The sequence below is a fragment of the Salvelinus namaycush genome, chromosome 11 (genome assembly GCF_016432855.1).
Source record: "Salvelinus namaycush isolate Seneca chromosome 11, SaNama_1.0, whole genome shotgun sequence".
In the NCBI taxonomy this organism is placed as follows: domain Eukaryota; kingdom Metazoa; phylum Chordata; class Actinopteri; order Salmoniformes; family Salmonidae; genus Salvelinus; species Salvelinus namaycush.
In genome coordinates, this window is record NC_052317.1 from 43,835,162 (window position 1) to 43,851,739 (window position 16,578).

Consider the following 16,578-nt stretch of genomic DNA (forward strand, 5'->3'; position numbering starts at 1 on the left):
GAAGATGCATGGTGGCTTCAAGGAAGTAGAACATGTCATATGACCAAAACGAAAATAGCCATTCTTCCGGGGATGATAACTTGAGCGGTTTCGAAGGTAAAAAATGACAATACTGATTGATTAAGTTACATTTTACTTATTGACCGTTGCAGAAGAGTGCACAAATACTATGGTCATGTTATGGTCTGACTTTTGCTGACATAGACCACATTTATGACTATTCAAATAAGATATTTTAAAGGTCAATGGCAGGTTTTTAGCTAACTAAACGTTTGCTAACCAACTGTGTAATGTTTATTTCTGGCTCAATGAGCCAGCCATCAAATTTAATTTGTACTTTTATTATTTATAAGTAGCTAGCTATCTTAGATACCATAATGTCAATGTTCAACGAGATATTTCGTTACATGTAGATCTGTGTCGGCTAATGTTATATCAGAGAAATGGCTTTACTGGTTCATATGTATTTAAACTACCGGTTGTTCTAATTAGCTAGCTTGGCCCAAAATAACATGTTCAACTCTATAATTGTATTAGCTAATCACCTAAGTCAGCAATTGGTATTTGAACTCAAACACTGTCATCAAATGCCACCTACCGATTTTGTAAATCATCAATGAAATAAAACAATTTTCAACTTTGTTATGCTTGTGGGTGAAGGCAGTGAATATGTAAATAGTCATGATTTATCTGACTGAATCAGTGTAATACTAGAATTGTTTGAGATCAAGTTTCTTAGACTGTGAAGTTAGGTTATATAACCCAATCATATGTGAATAACCCAACATTTTGTGACTCTTTGTATTCTGAGTAGCCTAATTCAGTTTACTGTCAAAGTGCTGAACAGAAATAGCAACCAGCCTTGTGCCACTTTGATGTCATACATAAAATTATAGACATTTTCAAGCATTTCACTGAAAATCTCAAAGAGAATCCGGCAGCTGCGGATTTAATTGCAGCTTGTCAGAGTGATGCGTGGGCATCTTGCATTCATGCTAAAGAACCTCCTTCATATTACATCACATGTTTGGCAGTCTGTTTCTGTACTGTAGCCCTATTACAAGGGAGGTGAGAAGAGACAGTGTGGAGAGTGTGTTGGGGGGATGGAGGAGTTTCCAGTGAGGACGGTGGAGGGGCTGTGTCTAGGCACCAGCTTGGCCATATCAGGCCTCTTCTTCTACATCTACAGGAAAAAGAGGAAATCGGTGGACAAGCTCAATGTTAGTAGCCTGCCCTGCCCTGTATCTATTCCTTCAGACATAGATTCAATCCGTATCGTTGAAGATCCGCGCAATAGTACAATCAGAATTGTAAAGGCAATGTTTCAGCGTTCGCAGAGACTGCATTCACAGTAGCCTACACGCTGCATATGTCTGCTCAAAAGGAAATTACCTTTTAAATTTCAATTGCGCTATAACAAGGATCTTCCACAATCCGGATTGAATAACATTGTAAACAGAGTGCAAAACCATTATTTTTTTAGGAGACGTGAGAATTTTCATAGGAATGACAGGCTTTTCTTTTTGCTTGTTGTTACAGGAGGCACCCCACATTAATTTGGATGGGAAACTGGCAGACCTTTTGAATGTGACACCGGGAAAGTGTCTGCAGTATGTTGTCATCGAAGGTAAAGTTATTTGTGTGAATGGGTAACATTTCTGAATGTACCACTATGATCATATTATTATGATAATGAGTGGACCCTAATCTCTCTCACCTACTTAGTTAGTGTAATTAATGGCTCTATCCATTTTGTGTGTGTGTGTGTGTATAGGGGCAGTGCAGCCTGTGGGGGAGCCTCTAAGGAGTCAGTACCAGGAAGGCAGCGTAGGGGTAGTGCAGAAACTCATGCTGAGGGAACACAAGCTGGTGTGGAACAGCCTGGCTCACACCTGGTAGAAACACTCTTGACTGACACTCCAAATATCATGTGAAAGACTAGTTTAATCTGTATCATCATTTTGTTATCAACTGTAATATGACTAGGAGCGTCTGACATTTAGTCTCAGCAGATATACATCACTAATTATAACCTATCATATCACCACACAACACACCTTACTCACTGTGCCCCCCCCTTTCCTGTGTAGGATGGACAGTGAGCGTGTGCTGCACCAGAGGGTGAATACTGTGCCCTTCAGCCTGGTGGGGTCGGACCAGGCCAACGTGAGGGTGCTGTGTCCCCTGGAGGCCTCAGAGCTGAAGATGGAGATCATCCATGAGAAGTTCCACCAGGCCACCTACGGTTTCACCGACATCGTCGGACAGTACCTCAGTGGAGAGAAGCCCAAAGGCCAGCTGGAGACTGAGGAAATGATCAAGGTGAGATTTAGTTTGGTTTGATCATTTTACCACTGATAAATTACCTCTTACATCTTCAATCCTAAAATTCCACAATAACATCCCCACAACGTTCCATTGTGTTTAGGATGAGGTCACCACTATTGCCCCTGAATAGTGCTCCAAAGAGCATGAATAATCCTGACTAGTTTGTCTGTCTGTATTTCCAGGTTGGCGCTACTCTGACAGGTGTAGGCGAGCTCATCCTGGACACGGACCGGGTGCTGAAGCTCCGCCCGCCCACCGACGGCTCAGAGTACTTCCTAAGCACAGCAGACTTTGAGACCCTGCGGCTGGAGCAGGAAGACCAGGTGGTGGTCTGGCGGGTCCTGGCCTCTGTGTTCGCCCTGGCTGGGGCCGCCGTCCTCCTCTGGGTGGGCTGCCGCTACTACCGCAGCCTGATGGTCTGCTGGGAACAGGAACGTCTGAAGAGGGAGTTTGAGAGACTGGGGTCTGGGGCTACACAACAGGGGTCTAGGGAGCAGGAGACGCCCCTGGAGAATGACTGTGTGATCTGCCTGACCCAGCTCCGTAGCTGTGTGCTACTGGACTGTGGGCACGTGTGCTGCTGCTACAGCTGCTACCAGGCCCTGCCTCAGCCCATCTGCCCCATATGCCGGCAGGCCATCAACAGGGTGGTGCCCCTCTACCAGGCATGAAGCCCAGCCAGGGAGAACAAATCAAAATCACATTTTATTTGTCTCAAACACATGTTTAGCAGATGTTATTGCGGGTGTAGCGAAATGCTTGTGTTCGTAGCTCCAACAGTGCAGTAATATCTAACAATTCACAACAATACACACACATCTAAAAGTAAAGAATGGATTTAAGGAATATATAAATATTAGGATGAGCAACGTCGGAGTTGCATAGACTAAATACAGTAGAATAGAATACAGTTGAAGTCGGAAGTTTACATACACCTTAGCCAAATACATTTAAACTCAGTTTTTCACAATTCCTGACATTTAATCCTAGTAGAAATTCCCTGTCTTAGGTCAGTTAGGATCACCACTTTATTTTAAGAATGTGAAGAATTATTTATTTCAGCCTTTATTTCTTTCATCACATTCCCAGTGGGTCAGAAGTTTATATACACTCAATTAGTATTTGGTAGCATTGCCTTTAAATTGTATAACTTGGGTCAAATGTTTCAGGTAGCCTTTCACAAGCTTCCCACAATAAGTTGGGTGAATTTTGGCCCATTCCTCCTGACAGAGCTGGTGTAACTGAGTCAGGTTTGTAGGCCTCCTTGCTTGCACACGCTTTTTCAGTTCTACCCACAAATTTTCTAAGGGATTGAGGTCAGGGCTTTGCGATGGCCATTCCAATACCTTGACTTTGTTGTCCTTAAGCCATTTTACCACAACTTCGGAAGAATGCTTGGGGTCATTGTCCATTTGGAAAACCCATTTGTGACCAATCTTTAACTTCCTGACTGATGTCTTGAGATGTTGCTTCAATATATCCACAACGTTTTCCTTCGTCATGAAGCCATCTATTTTGTGAAGTGCACCTGTCCCTCCTGCAGCAAAGCACCCCCACAACATGATGCTGCCAACCCCCATGCTTCACGGTTGGGATGGTGTTCTTCGGCTTGCAATGCTCCCCCTTTTTCCTCCAAACATAACGATGGTCATTATGGCCAAACAGTTCTATTTTTGTTTCCTCAGACCAGAGGACATTTCTCAAAAAAGTACAATCTTTGTCCCCATGTGCAGTTGCAAACCGTAGTCTGGCTTTTTTGGGGCGGTTTTGGAGCAGTGGCTTGCTGAGCAGCCTTTCACGTTATGTCGATATAGGACTCATTTTACTGTGGATATAGATACTTTTGTACCTGTTTCCTCCAGCATCTTCACAAGGTCCTTTGCTGTTGTTCTGGGGTTGATTTGCACTTTTCACACCAAAGTACGTTCATCTCTAGGAGACAGAACGCATCTCCTTCCTGAGCGGTATGATGGCTACGTGGTCCCATGGTGTTTATACTTGCATACTATTGTTTGTACAGATGAACGTGGTACCTTCAGGCGTTTGGAAATTGCTCCCAAGGATGAACCAGACTTGTGGATGTCTACAATTTTTTTTCTGAGGTCTTGTCTGATTTCTTTAGATTTTCCCATGATGTCAAGCAAAGAGGCACTGAGTTTGAAGGTAGGCCTTGAAATACATCCACAGGTACACCTCCAATTGACTCAAATTATGTCAATTAGCCTATCAGATGCTTTTAAAGCCATGACATCATTTTCTGGAATTTTCCAAGCTGTTTAAAGGCACAGTCAACTTAGTGTATGTAAACTTCTGACCCACTGGAATTGTGATACAGTGAATTATAAGTGAAATAATCTGTCTTTAAACAATTGTTGGAAAAATTACTTGTCATGCACAAAGTAGATGTCCTAACCGACTTGCCAAAACTATAATTTGTTAACAAGAAATTTGTGGAGTGGTTGAAAAACAAGTTTTAATGACTTTAAGCTTCCGACTTCAATTGTACATATGAGATGAGTAAAGCAAAAATATGTAAACATTATTAAAGTGACTAGTGTTCTATTATTAAAGTGGCCAGTGATTTCAATTCTATGTATATGGGGCAGCAGCCTCTAAGGTGCAGGGTTATGTAACCGGGTGGAAGTCGCCTAGTGATGGCTATTTAACAGTCTGATGGCCTTGAGATGGAAGCTGGCGCACACCCAGATTTGTTGTTGTTGTGGGGAGGTGCTGACTAACGGCGAATAACTATAAAAATAGAGTCGCACCCTCCATATATAAACTCCCAGTCATTTATTGGGTAAATCACCAATGTTTCGGCATCACTTCTTCAGGAAGAAGGCACAGTGATGCCGAAACGTTGGTCCATCAGAACAGACATATGTGTTCTGATGGATGGTATAGTTGGGGGGTGTTGTTATCTGGTGATAGAATGGAGATTGGCTGTAACTAAGCCCTAATGAAGATTTGTCTCTACAGAGAGGTGGAGGGAAAGAGCAGATGGAAGGAAAGCTGTGCTGTGATGTCAACACAATGGGCACCCTAAAAATATACCTCTGGAGAGCTGAGGAGAGGCCTAACACACCCGACGAGTTAGACCCTAACACACCCTGACGAGTTGGACCCTAACACACCCTGACGAGTTAGACCCTAACACACCCGACGAGTTAGACCCTAACACACCCGACGAGTTAGACCCTAACACACCCGACGAGTTAGACCCTAACACACCCGACGAGTTAGACCCTAACACACCCTGACTAGTGGGACCCTAACACACCCTGACTAGTGGGACCCTAACACACCCTGACTAGTGGGACCCTAACACACCCTGACTAGTGGGACCCTAACACACCCTGACTAGTGGGACCCTAACACACCCTGACTAGTGGGACCCTAACACACCCTGACTAGTGGGACCCCAACACACCCTGACTAGTGGGACCCCAACACACCCTGACTAGTGGGACCCCAACACACCCTGACTAGTGGGACCCCAACACACCCTGACTAGTGGGACCCCAACACACCCTGACTAGTGGGACCCCAACACACCCTGACTAGTGGGACCCTAACACACCCTGACTAGTGGGACCCTAACACACCCTGACTAGTGGGACCCTAACACACCCTGACTAGTGGGACCCTAACACACCCTGACTAGTGGGACCCTAACACACCCTGACTAGTGGGACCCTAACACACCCTGACTAGTGGGACCCTAACACACCCTGACTAGTGGGACCCTAACACACCCTGACTAGTGGGACCCTAACACACCCTGACTAGTGGGACCCTGACTAGTGGGACCCTAACACACCCTGACTAGTGGGACCCTAACACACCCTGACTAGTGGGACCCTAACACACCCTGACTAGTGGGACCCTAACACACCCTGACTAGTGGGACCCTAACACACCCTGACTAGTGGGACCCTAACACACCCTGACTAGTGGGACCCTAACACACCCTGACTAGTGGGACCCTAACACACCCTGACTAGTGGGACCCTAACACACCCTGACTAGTGGGACCCTAACACACCCTGACTAGTGGGACCCTAACACACCCTGACTAGTGGGACCCTAACACACCCTGACTAGTGGGACCCTAACACACCCTGACTAGTGGGACCCTAACACACCCTGACTAGTGGGACCCTAACACACCCTGACTAGTGGGACCCTAACACACCCTGACTAGTGGGACCCTAACACACCCTGACTAGTGGGACCCTAACACACCCTGACTAGTGGGACCCTAACACACCCTGACTAGTGGGACCCTAACACACCCTGACTAGTGGGACCCTAACACACCCTGACTAGTGGGACCCTAACACACCCTGACTAGTGGGACCCTAACACACCCTGACTAGTGGGACCCTAACACACCCTGACTAGTGGGACCCTAACACACCCTGACTAGTGGGACCCCAACACACCCTGACTAGTGGGACCCCAACACACCCTGACTAGTGGGACCCCAACACACCCTGACTAGTGGGACCCCAACACACCCTGACTAGTGGGACCCCAACACACCCTGACTAGTTGGACCCTAACACACCCTGACTAGTTAGACCCTAACACACCCTGACTAGTTAGACCCTAACACACCCTGACTAGTTAGACCCTAACACACCCTGACTAGTTAGACCCTAACACACCCTGACTAGCTAGACCGTAACACACCCTGACTAGCTAGACACTAACACACCCTGACTAGCTAGACCCTAACACACCCTGACTAGTTAGACCCTAACACACCCTGACTAGCTAGACCCTAACACACCCTCAGCTAGCTAGACAGAGCAGGACACACAAACACATTAGTCCCATAAACCCTCACAAAGGACACTGCAAAATCAGCTCTATTGAGTCTGTCAGAGAGAGAGAGACCAACCCTTGACCTACCAGACAAACTGTATTTATTATACTGGACTAAAAGGGTTCTTGGCATTCTTTAAACAGAGGCTATCTGTAGCTGATGGTATGTACAAAATTAGAATCTGAGGTTTGTGAAATATATACAGTATGTATTTCTGAAGCTAACAGCTGTTCTGTAGAGCTTTGTTTGGAATAGTAAATGCGTGTTTATAGACACTGGGGGATACAGTTTCCTCTTCAGTGTGCATATGTACAGAGATGGATGTTTATTTTCTTACTAATATTGCTAGCTTTGTGCCTTCATTGGTTAATATGAATCATTGCTGCTGTAAGGAGTGACTGTATAAATTATCTGATTACATGGAATTTGTGATGATAACCCAATTTGGAATATATATATTTATATACAGTACTAGTCAAACGTTTGGATGCCTACTGTACTCATTCCAGGGTTTTTCTGTATTTTTATTATTTTCTACACTTTATAACAGTAGTGAAGACATCACAACTATGAAAAAACACACATGGAATCATGTAGTAACCAAAAAAGTGTTAAACAAATCCAAATATATTTCATGTTTGAGATTCTTCAAAGTAGCCACTTTTGGCCTTGATCACAGCTTTGTACACTCTCGGCATTCTCTCAACCAGCTTCATGCGGTAGTCACCTGGAATGCATTTCAATTAACCGGTGTGCCTTCTTAAAGTTAATTTGTGGAATTTCTTTCTTTCTTAATGCGTTTGAGCCAATCAGTTCTGTTGTGACAAGGTAGGGGTGGTATACAGAAGATAGCCCTATTTGGTAAAAGACCAAGTCCATATTATGGGAAGAACAGCTCAAATAAGAGAAACAACAGTCCATCATTACTTTAAGACATGAAGGTCAGTCAATGTGCAAAATTTCAAGAACTTTGAAAGTTTCTTCAAGTGCAGTCCCAAAAACCATCAAGCACTATGATGAAACTGGGTCTCATGAGGACCGCCACGGGAAAGGAAGACCCAGAGTTACCTCTCCTAAAGAGGATAAGTTCATTAGAGTTACCAGCCTCAAAAATTGCAGCCCAAAAAAATGCTTCACAGAGTTCAAGTAACAGACACATCTCAACATCAACTGTTCAGAGGAGACTGCGTGAATCAGGCCTCCCTGGTCAAATTGCTGCAAAGAAACCATTACCAACGGACACCAATAAGAAGAAGATACTTTTTTGGCCAAGAAACACGGGCAATGGACATTAGACTGGTGGAAATCTGTCCTTTGGTCTGATGAGTCCAAATTTGAGATTTTTGGCTCCAACCGCTGTGTCTTTGTGAGACGCAGAGTAGGTGACCAGATTATCTCTGCATGTGTGGTTCCCACCGTGAAGCATGGAGGAGGTGGTGTGATGGTGCTTTGCTGGTGACCCTGTCGATGATTTATTTAGAATTCAAGGCACACTTAACCAGCATGGCTACCACAGCATTCTGCAGCGATACGCCCTCCCATCTCGTTTGCGCTTAGTGGGACTATAATTTGTTTTTCAACAGGGCAATGACCCAACACACCTCCAGGCTGTGTAAGGGCTATTTGACCAAGAAGGAGAGTGATGGAGTGCTGCATCAGATGACCTGGCCTCCACAATCACCCGACCTCAACCCAATTGAGATGGTTTGGGATGAGTTGGACCGCAGAGTGAATGAAAAGCTGCCAGAAAGTGCTCAGCATATGTGGGAACTCCTTCAAGACTGTTGGAAAACATTCCAGGTGAAGCTGGTTGAGAGAATGCCAAGAGTGTGCAAAGCTATCATCAAGGCAAAGAGTCGTTACTTTGAATAGTCTAAAATATATTTTGATTTGTTTAACAATTTTTTGGTTACTACATGATTCCATATGTGTTATTGCATAGTTGTGATGTCTTCACTATTATTTTACAATGTAGAAAATAGTCAAAATAAAGAAAAACCCTTGAATGAGTAGGTGTGTCAACTTTTGTGTGGTACTGTATATTGATAATGTTTTGTTTTCAGTCAATTGTTTATTAACCTGTATATACATGTGTACTGTGTGTATATATAAGCAGTTTATACACATACCTTGAAATTAAACGTTACCAGAATATACATACTATTGACTGCGCTGTGCACAGAATCCTGTCAATGTGAACTAAAGGACATCTCTAGGAAAGTATTTCATCATTAAAGCGTTGGTCCCTAAACCCTCACCAGATACAGGGGTTCATGTCTTTCATTCATCTATGTTGTTACTTGTATTTGGCCTAAATGTTACAGAATGTGGGAAGACACAGCCAATAGGAAACTAGTCTCTCTCAAGGTTGGTAGATGTGTTCGTTAGTCACTTCACACCTTAATGATGGTATTATAGCTGAAATGTAGGTGAAATCCTATTTGAATGAAGAGTCGAGTGTAGGAGTTAAATTGTTCTCTCTCCTGGCTGTTCCAATTCACTCTGCTCTCCTGTCATATAGTTTGATGAATCTTTGACGAACACAATAGGAATAGAATCATTAGAGGCTGTGAAATGCAAATGGCTCTAGGTTGACATCAAACAGACCTTTTCATGTAGAATGTAGGTCATGTCTGTCTGCTATTCACAGTTTGGTATCAATACACAGTCACTGAACAACAACATGACTGATGCAGCTGTCAAGTTGGAGAAAGTATTTCACGTTTGAATATCTTGGTGAGCCTGCCACACAAAGTTTCCCCGACTCCCCTCAAGTTGAAGTGAAGCGCTAGTCTTTTTCCAGGAACACAAATGTGTTGACAGCGTCTGCATTGACAACGTCTGTACTCAGAAAAGTCTGCTGTTGTGAGTCAACCATCCTGCTATTTCTATCATCTATAACAAGCAGAGTGGAGGAGGGGGGAGGGGTGGAATAGACAGAACGCCACCTACAGAGTTTTTTGGCACTGATGAAACAGAATAGCCTGGAAAAGAAAAGACTAACTGGCATGCGTGGGTTGGGTGAGTGGGCGGGGTTGAGCTGAGGAGTGAGGTAAAGGGGGAGGGGTTGAGATGAGTGGTGAGGTAGAGGGGGTGAGAGGTTGAGATGAGTGGGGAGGTAGAGGGGGTGAGATGAGGGGGTGAGAGGTTGAGATGAGTGGGGAGGTAGAAGGGGCGAGGGGTTGAGATGAGGAGTGAGGTAGAGGAGGTGAGAGGTTGAGATGAGTGGGGAGGTAGAAGGGGCGAGGGGTTGAGATGAGGAGTGAGGTAAAGGGGGAGGGGTTGAGATGAGGGGTGAGGTAGAGGGGGTGAGAGGTTGAGATGAGTGGGGAGGTAGAAGGGGCGAGGGGTTGAGATGAGGGGGTGAGAGGTTGAGATGAGGGGGGAGGTAGAAGGGGCGAGGGGTTGAGATGAGGGGTGAGGTAGAGGGTGACAGGTTGAGATGAGGGGTGAGGTAGAGGGGAGGGGTTGAGCTGAGGGGTGATGTAGAGGGTGACAGGTTGAGATGAGGAGTGAGGTAGAGGGGAAGGGGTTGAGCTGAGGAGTGAGGTAGAGGGGGAGGGGTTGAGCTGAGGAGTGAGGTGGAGGGGAAGGGGTTGAGCTGAGGGGTGAGGTAGAGGGGAGGGGTTGAGCTGAGGGGTGAAGTAGAGGGAGAGGTGTTGAGCTGAGGGGTGAGGTAGAGGGTGACAGGTTGAGATGAGGGGTGAGGTAGAGGGAGTGTGCGTTGGATTAGAAGGTGTCGTAAATCTTCCTGGGGCAGTCGGGGGGGGGGGGCTGCCTGAGAGAATCCTGGCAGAACAACAGCTGTGTCTCTCGGGGGCAATTTTGTAATTTATCTACCTCTGAGACTTACAGAGAGACTGACAGACCCTGCTGGAAAACCCCAACACGTCGTGATCTGAAGACTTTTTGAATTTTTTAGAGTGGGAGGAACATATAATATTGATCACTTACTGATAGTATCAAACCAGTTTGAAATCAATGCCCATTGTAGCATTATTTGTGAGGTTCTTGGCCAGTCCGATACTGTTTGAGTAATAATCTGATTATTTGGTAATTGGCCACCAGGGGGCCTACTTGTATTTGTTTCATTACAGCACTCAATCCTAATTTACCTGAAGTGAGTTTATATTTCGTTTATCGCATTTGCTTGCGGCTATGGCATTCCACTAAAATAATCCACATATAAATAGGTGAATAATGCCACTATCTCCTGTAATAATTGACCTATGAAAAGAGACCATGTGTGACATTTGAAACTTGGAGGGCACATGAGGTCTGAGCTCCTGGTATGAATGACAGGGGACATTTGGAGGCCCTATGACACAGTTAGGTGAAAGGTCATCATCCAAGGAAATCTACAAAGATTTTTTTTGTGGCCTACAGTTAGGGTTTATGATGAGGTTAAAATGCAGGTGAACACTAGAGGGTGAGGTCAAGGAATGGGCATAGTACGGAACAAATAACTGCTGAAGTAAACAAGGCCTGTTTATCGAAGCCTGTTAAATTACCACACGTGCAGGCACACACACACACACACACACACACACACACACACACACACACACACACACACACACACACACACACACACACACACACACACACACACACACACACACACACACACACACACACACACCTAAAATGGGACACATTTGGGTCACTCCTGTTCTTTAATCACACTTCATCACATTTAATAATTTAACTTCATATTTTATAGTGAAACAAATATAACTCCTGCACGTTTCTGATTTGACAGTTATCCTCTCCTGGTCAGTGGCTGCGGTACACAGGCCTGGCACATGTTGTGATAATGACTGGAGCAGAGCTAATTCAATATATCTGTCAGGGACTGTTTCACCTGCGCTACAGCAATAAGGCGCATTAACATAGCTTACCGCTAGAATCCTGGGAGGAGGTTGTTAACAGGAGAGAGAGCTAGGGCATAATGGCAGCTGTTCCATTGTGTGTGTGTGTGTGTGTGTGTGTGTGTGTGTGTGTGTGTGTGTGTGTGTGTGTGTGTGTGTGTGTGTGTGTGTGTGTGTGTGTGTGTGTGTGTGTGTGTGTGTGTGTGTGTGTGTGCGTGCGTGCGTGTCGCCTGTACCTCACACTCCCCACGGCTAAATGTGCATTTATATTCTGCCTCAGTCTCCGGTGGGAATGAAATCCTCAAACACAACCTTTAAACCTGCTCATTTTGTGGTGAGGGAGGAAGGCAGTCTTTGGGGGGATTGTGGTTGTCTGCCAGGTATAAAAATACAGGTTGCTAGCAGCCAGGCAGAGGGACAGACTGTTCTTCTCTTTAGTCTGAGGTGTTTCCTTTCCTTCTTCTCCACTCCTTCATCTGCACTGATCTGAAAACACATGTCAGACAGGTAATATAATGCTTTCCTTAAGGCCTATATCTTCACTTGCCCGATTTCTCCCACATCAATAGGCTACAGATGAAGGAAAGGAGACAAGGAAAATAATCTACTTTGGACTATTGCGATGCACCCAGGCATGAGGCAGCATCTTGGGAGTGTGCAACCCCAGTTGCTAGCCCCCTCCAGTTAGCTCTAACCGCTGTTACCCATCTTGGCCATTTCAACCAATCACCGCACATTTACCGTATAATGTGGTTAAATCATCGAGCCACACATCAACAAACTTTTTCTCTCGTCAGTGGATTTTCGCAAAAGATTTGACAAAATCATCACATTGCTGCAGCAAAATCAAGCATTTTTGCTGGCAAATATCACAAAAAATTCCTGCGAAATCCTGAAGGGACTGACTTTAGACTACTGAGATTGAGAGGCACCCATGGTTCGTAAGGACAGTAACCATGGTTCGTAAGGACAGTAACCATGGTTCGTAAGGACAGTAACCATGGTTCGTAAGGACAGTAACCATGGTTCGTAAGGACAGTAACCATGGTTTGAAAGGACAGTAACCATGGTTCGTAAGGACAGTAACCATGGTTTGTAAGGACAGTAACCATGGTTTGTAAGGACAGTAACCATGGTTCGTAAGGACAGTAACCATGGTTCGTAAGGACAGTAACCATGGTTCGTAAGGACAGTAACCATGGTTCGTAAGGACAGTAACCATGGTTTGAAAGGACAGTAACCATGGTTCGTAAGGACAGTAACCATGGTTTGTAAGGACAGTAACCATGGTTTGTAAGGACAGTAACCATGGTTTGAAAGGACAGTAACCATGGTTCGTAAGGACAGTAACCATGGTTTGTAAGGACAGTAACCATGGTTTGTAAGGACAGTAACCATGGTTTGTAAGGACAGTAACCATGGTTTGTAAGGACAGTAACCATGGTTCGAAAGGACAGTAATCATGGTTCGTAAGGACAGTAACCATGGCTTGTAAGGACAGTAACCATGGTTTGTAAGGACAGTAACCATGGTTTGTAAGGACAGTTACCATGGTTCGCAAGGACAGTAACCATGGTTCGCAAGGACAGTAACCATGGTTCGCAAGGACAGTAATCATGGTTTGCAAGGACAGTAATCATGGTTTGCAAGGACAGTAACCATGGTTTGCAAGGACAGTAACCATGGTTTGCAAGGACAGTAATCATGGTTTGCAAGGACAGTAACCATGGTTTGCAAGGACAGTAACCATGGTTTGCAAGGACGGTAAGTCTCCAGCAAATCCTAACCGAACCATGATATAGTCAAACCTGACATTGGATCAGGGCACAGGAGGTTGGTGTCACCTTAATTGGGGAGAACGGGCTCGTGGTAATGGCTGGTTTCCAGGTGTCTGATGCCATTCCATTTGCTCCAGACATCATTATGAGCCGTCCTCCCCTCAGCAGCCTCCACTAGAGGAGGTCTATACCCTGGAGTGGTGTTTCCCAAACTCGGTCCTGGACACCTTAAGTTTTTGCCACAGCACTAAAATAATCAACTCATCATTAACCTTTGATTATTTGAATCAGCTGTGTAGTGCTAGTGTGAAAAACTAAATGTGCGGTCCCCTTGAGGTCCCCAGGACCGAGTTTGGGAAACACTGCTTTGGGGCATCTTCATCCTACCTACTCAGCAGGGAGTTGACACAGCAGGTAAGGCATAAAGAGATATCGGCCAGCTGACTGCCTTAACTTGCGTGGAGCTGCAGAGAGAAAGTGAGTGCGTAGCTGTACTATACTGCAGCTTACAGCTGGGGCCATTTCTGTTTAAGCTGGGTAATCAGTGTTCCAAGGGCAGAACACTGCCAATGTTCCCACAGCCAATTTGATCCAATGTTTATGCAGTGAAACAAACAGCATTTATCTTCATGAGGATGGAAGGCAGACAAACACACATACTCACACAATACCTTACAGAGACTACCAACAGTGTGTTTCCCTCCTCTGACTAGACTACGTTACAGAGACTACAGACTGTGTGTGTGTCTCCTCTGACTAGACTATGTTACAGAGACTACAGACTGTGTGTGTGTCTCCTCTGACTAGACTACGTTACAGAGACTACAGACTGAGTGTGTGTCTCCTCTGACTAGACTATGTTACAGAGACTACAGACGGTGTGTGTTCCTCCTCTGACTAGACTATGTTACAGACTACAGACTGTGTGTGTCTCCTCTGACTAGACTATGTTACAGAGACTACAGACTGTGTGTGTGTCTCCTCTGACTAGACTATGTTACAGAGACTACAGACTGTGTGTGTGTCTCCTCTGACTAGACTATGTTACAGAGACTACAGACTGTGTGTGTCTCCTCTGACTAGACTATGTTACAGAGACTACAGACTGTGTGTGTGTCTCCTCTGACTAGACTATGTTACAGAGACTACAGACTGTGTGTGTGTCTCCTCTGACTAGACTATGTTACAGAGACTACAGACTGTGTGTGTGTCTCCTCTGACTAGACTATGTTACAGAGACTACAGACGGTGTGTGTGTCTCCTCTGACTAGACTACGTTAGAGACTACAGACTGTGTGTGTGTCTCCTCTGACTAGACTATGTTACAGAGACTACAGACTGTGTGTGTCTCCTCTGACTAGACTACGTTACAGAGACTACAGACTGTGTGTGTGTCTCCTCTGACTAGACTACGTTACAGAGACTACAGACTGTGTGTGTGTCTCCTCTGACTAGACTATGTTACAGAGACTACAGACTGTGTGTGTGTCTCCTCTGACTAGACTATGTTACAGAGACTACAGACTGTGTGTGTGTCTCCTCTGACTAGACTATGTTACAGAGACTACAGACTGTGTGTGTGTCTCCTCTGACTAGACTATGTTACAGAGACTACAGACTGTGTGTGTGTCTCCTCTGACTAGACTATGTTACAGAGACTACAGACTGTGTGTGTGTCTCCTCTGACTAGACTATGTTACAGAGACTACAGACGGTGTGTGTGTCTCCTCTGACTAGACTACGTTAGAGACTACAGACTGTGTGTGTGTCTCCTCTGACTAGACTATGTTACAGAGACTACAGACTGTGTGTGTCTCCTCTGACTAGACTACGTTACAGAGACTACAGACTGTGTGTGTGTCTCCTCTGACTAGACTACGTTACAGAGACTACAGACTGTGTGTGTGTCTCCTCTGACTAGACTATGTTACAGAGACTACAGACTGTGTGTGTGTCTCCTCTGACTAGACTATGTTACAGAGACTACAGACTGTGTGTGTGTCTCCTCTGACTAGACTACGTTACAGAGACTACAGACTGTGTGTGTGTCTCCTCTGACTAGACTACGTTACAGAGACTACAGACTGTGTGTGTGTCTCCTCTGACTAGACTACGTTACAGAGACTACAGACTGTGTGTGTGTCTCCTCTGACAAGACTATGTTACAGAGACTACAGACTGTGTGTGTGTCTCCTCTGACTAGACTATGTTACAGAGACTACAGACGGTGTGTGTGTGTCTCCTCTGACTAGACTATGTTACAGAGACTACAGACTGTGTGTGTGTCTCCTCTGACTAGACTACATTACAGAGACTACAGACTGTGTGTGTGTCTCCTCTGACTAGACTATGTTACAGAGACTACAGACTGTGTGTTTCCCTCCTCTGACTAGACTATGTTACAGAGACTACAGACTGTGTGTGTGTCTCCTCTGACTAGACTATGTTACAGAGACTACAGACGGTGTGTGTGTCTCCTCTGACTAGACTACGTTACAGAGACTACAGACTGTGTTTCCCTCCTCTGACTAGACTATGTTACAGAGACTACAGACTGTGTGTGTCTCCTCTGACTAGACTACGTTACAGAGACTACAGACTGTGTGTGTGTCTCCTCTGACTAGACTATGTTACAGAGACTACAGACTGTGTGTGTGTCTCCTCTGACTAGACTATGTTACAGAGACTACAGACTGTGTGTGTGTCTCCTCTGACTAGACTATGTTACAGAGACTACAGACGGTGTGTGTGTCTCCTCTGACTAGACTAT

At 45.2% G+C, this 16,578-nt stretch overlaps 2 protein-coding genes across 3 annotated transcripts in view; one reads left to right on the top strand and one right to left on the bottom strand.

The window, feature by feature from the left end:
• The first annotated feature begins 11 nt into the window (after positions 1–11).
• On the top strand, positions 12–3,104 carry LOC120056217 (mitochondrial ubiquitin ligase activator of nfkb 1-A-like). 2 transcript variants are annotated; one of them, XM_039004466.1, is made up of 6 exons: positions 12–96; positions 1,053–1,220; positions 1,540–1,627; positions 1,775–1,895; positions 2,091–2,322; positions 2,511–3,104. In XM_039004466.1, the coding sequence occupies exons 2-6, from the start codon at positions 1,104–1,106 to the stop codon at positions 2,997–2,999; spliced, it is 1,047 nt and encodes a 348-aa protein (XP_038860394.1). In that variant the 5' UTR covers positions 12–96; positions 1,053–1,103; the 3' UTR covers positions 3,000–3,104. The 2 variants fall into 2 exon arrangements, with proteins under 2 accessions (XP_038860394.1, XP_038860393.1); XM_039004465.1 differs by having other exon boundaries at positions 50–96; positions 1,035–1,220.
• A 7,054-nt stretch (positions 3,105–10,158) lies between these two features.
• The window catches only part of LOC120055436 (proline-rich extensin-like protein EPR1), a 32,832-nt gene continuing 26,412 nt past the window's right edge, over positions 10,159–16,578 (bottom strand). Inside the window, exon 4 of the mRNA XM_039003299.1 lies at positions 10,159–10,823. Coding sequence (XP_038859227.1) covers positions 10,159–10,823 — 665 coding nt within the window. The remainder of the gene's footprint in view (positions 10,824–16,578) is intronic.

Excerpts from the sequence above, each read along its gene's own strand:
- LOC120056217 (XM_039004466.1), top strand. The coding sequence starts at position 1,104 with ATGGAGGAGTTTCCAGTGAGGACGGTGGAGGGGCTGTGTCTAGGCACC. Across the intron at positions 1,628-1,774 it reads GCAGTATGTTGTCATCGAAG|GGGCAGTGCAGCCTGTGGGG; the intron begins GTAAAGTTATTT and ends GTGTGTGTATAG. Across the intron at positions 1,896-2,090 it reads AACAGCCTGGCTCACACCTG|GATGGACAGTGAGCGTGTGC; the intron begins GTAGAAACACTC and ends TTTCCTGTGTAG.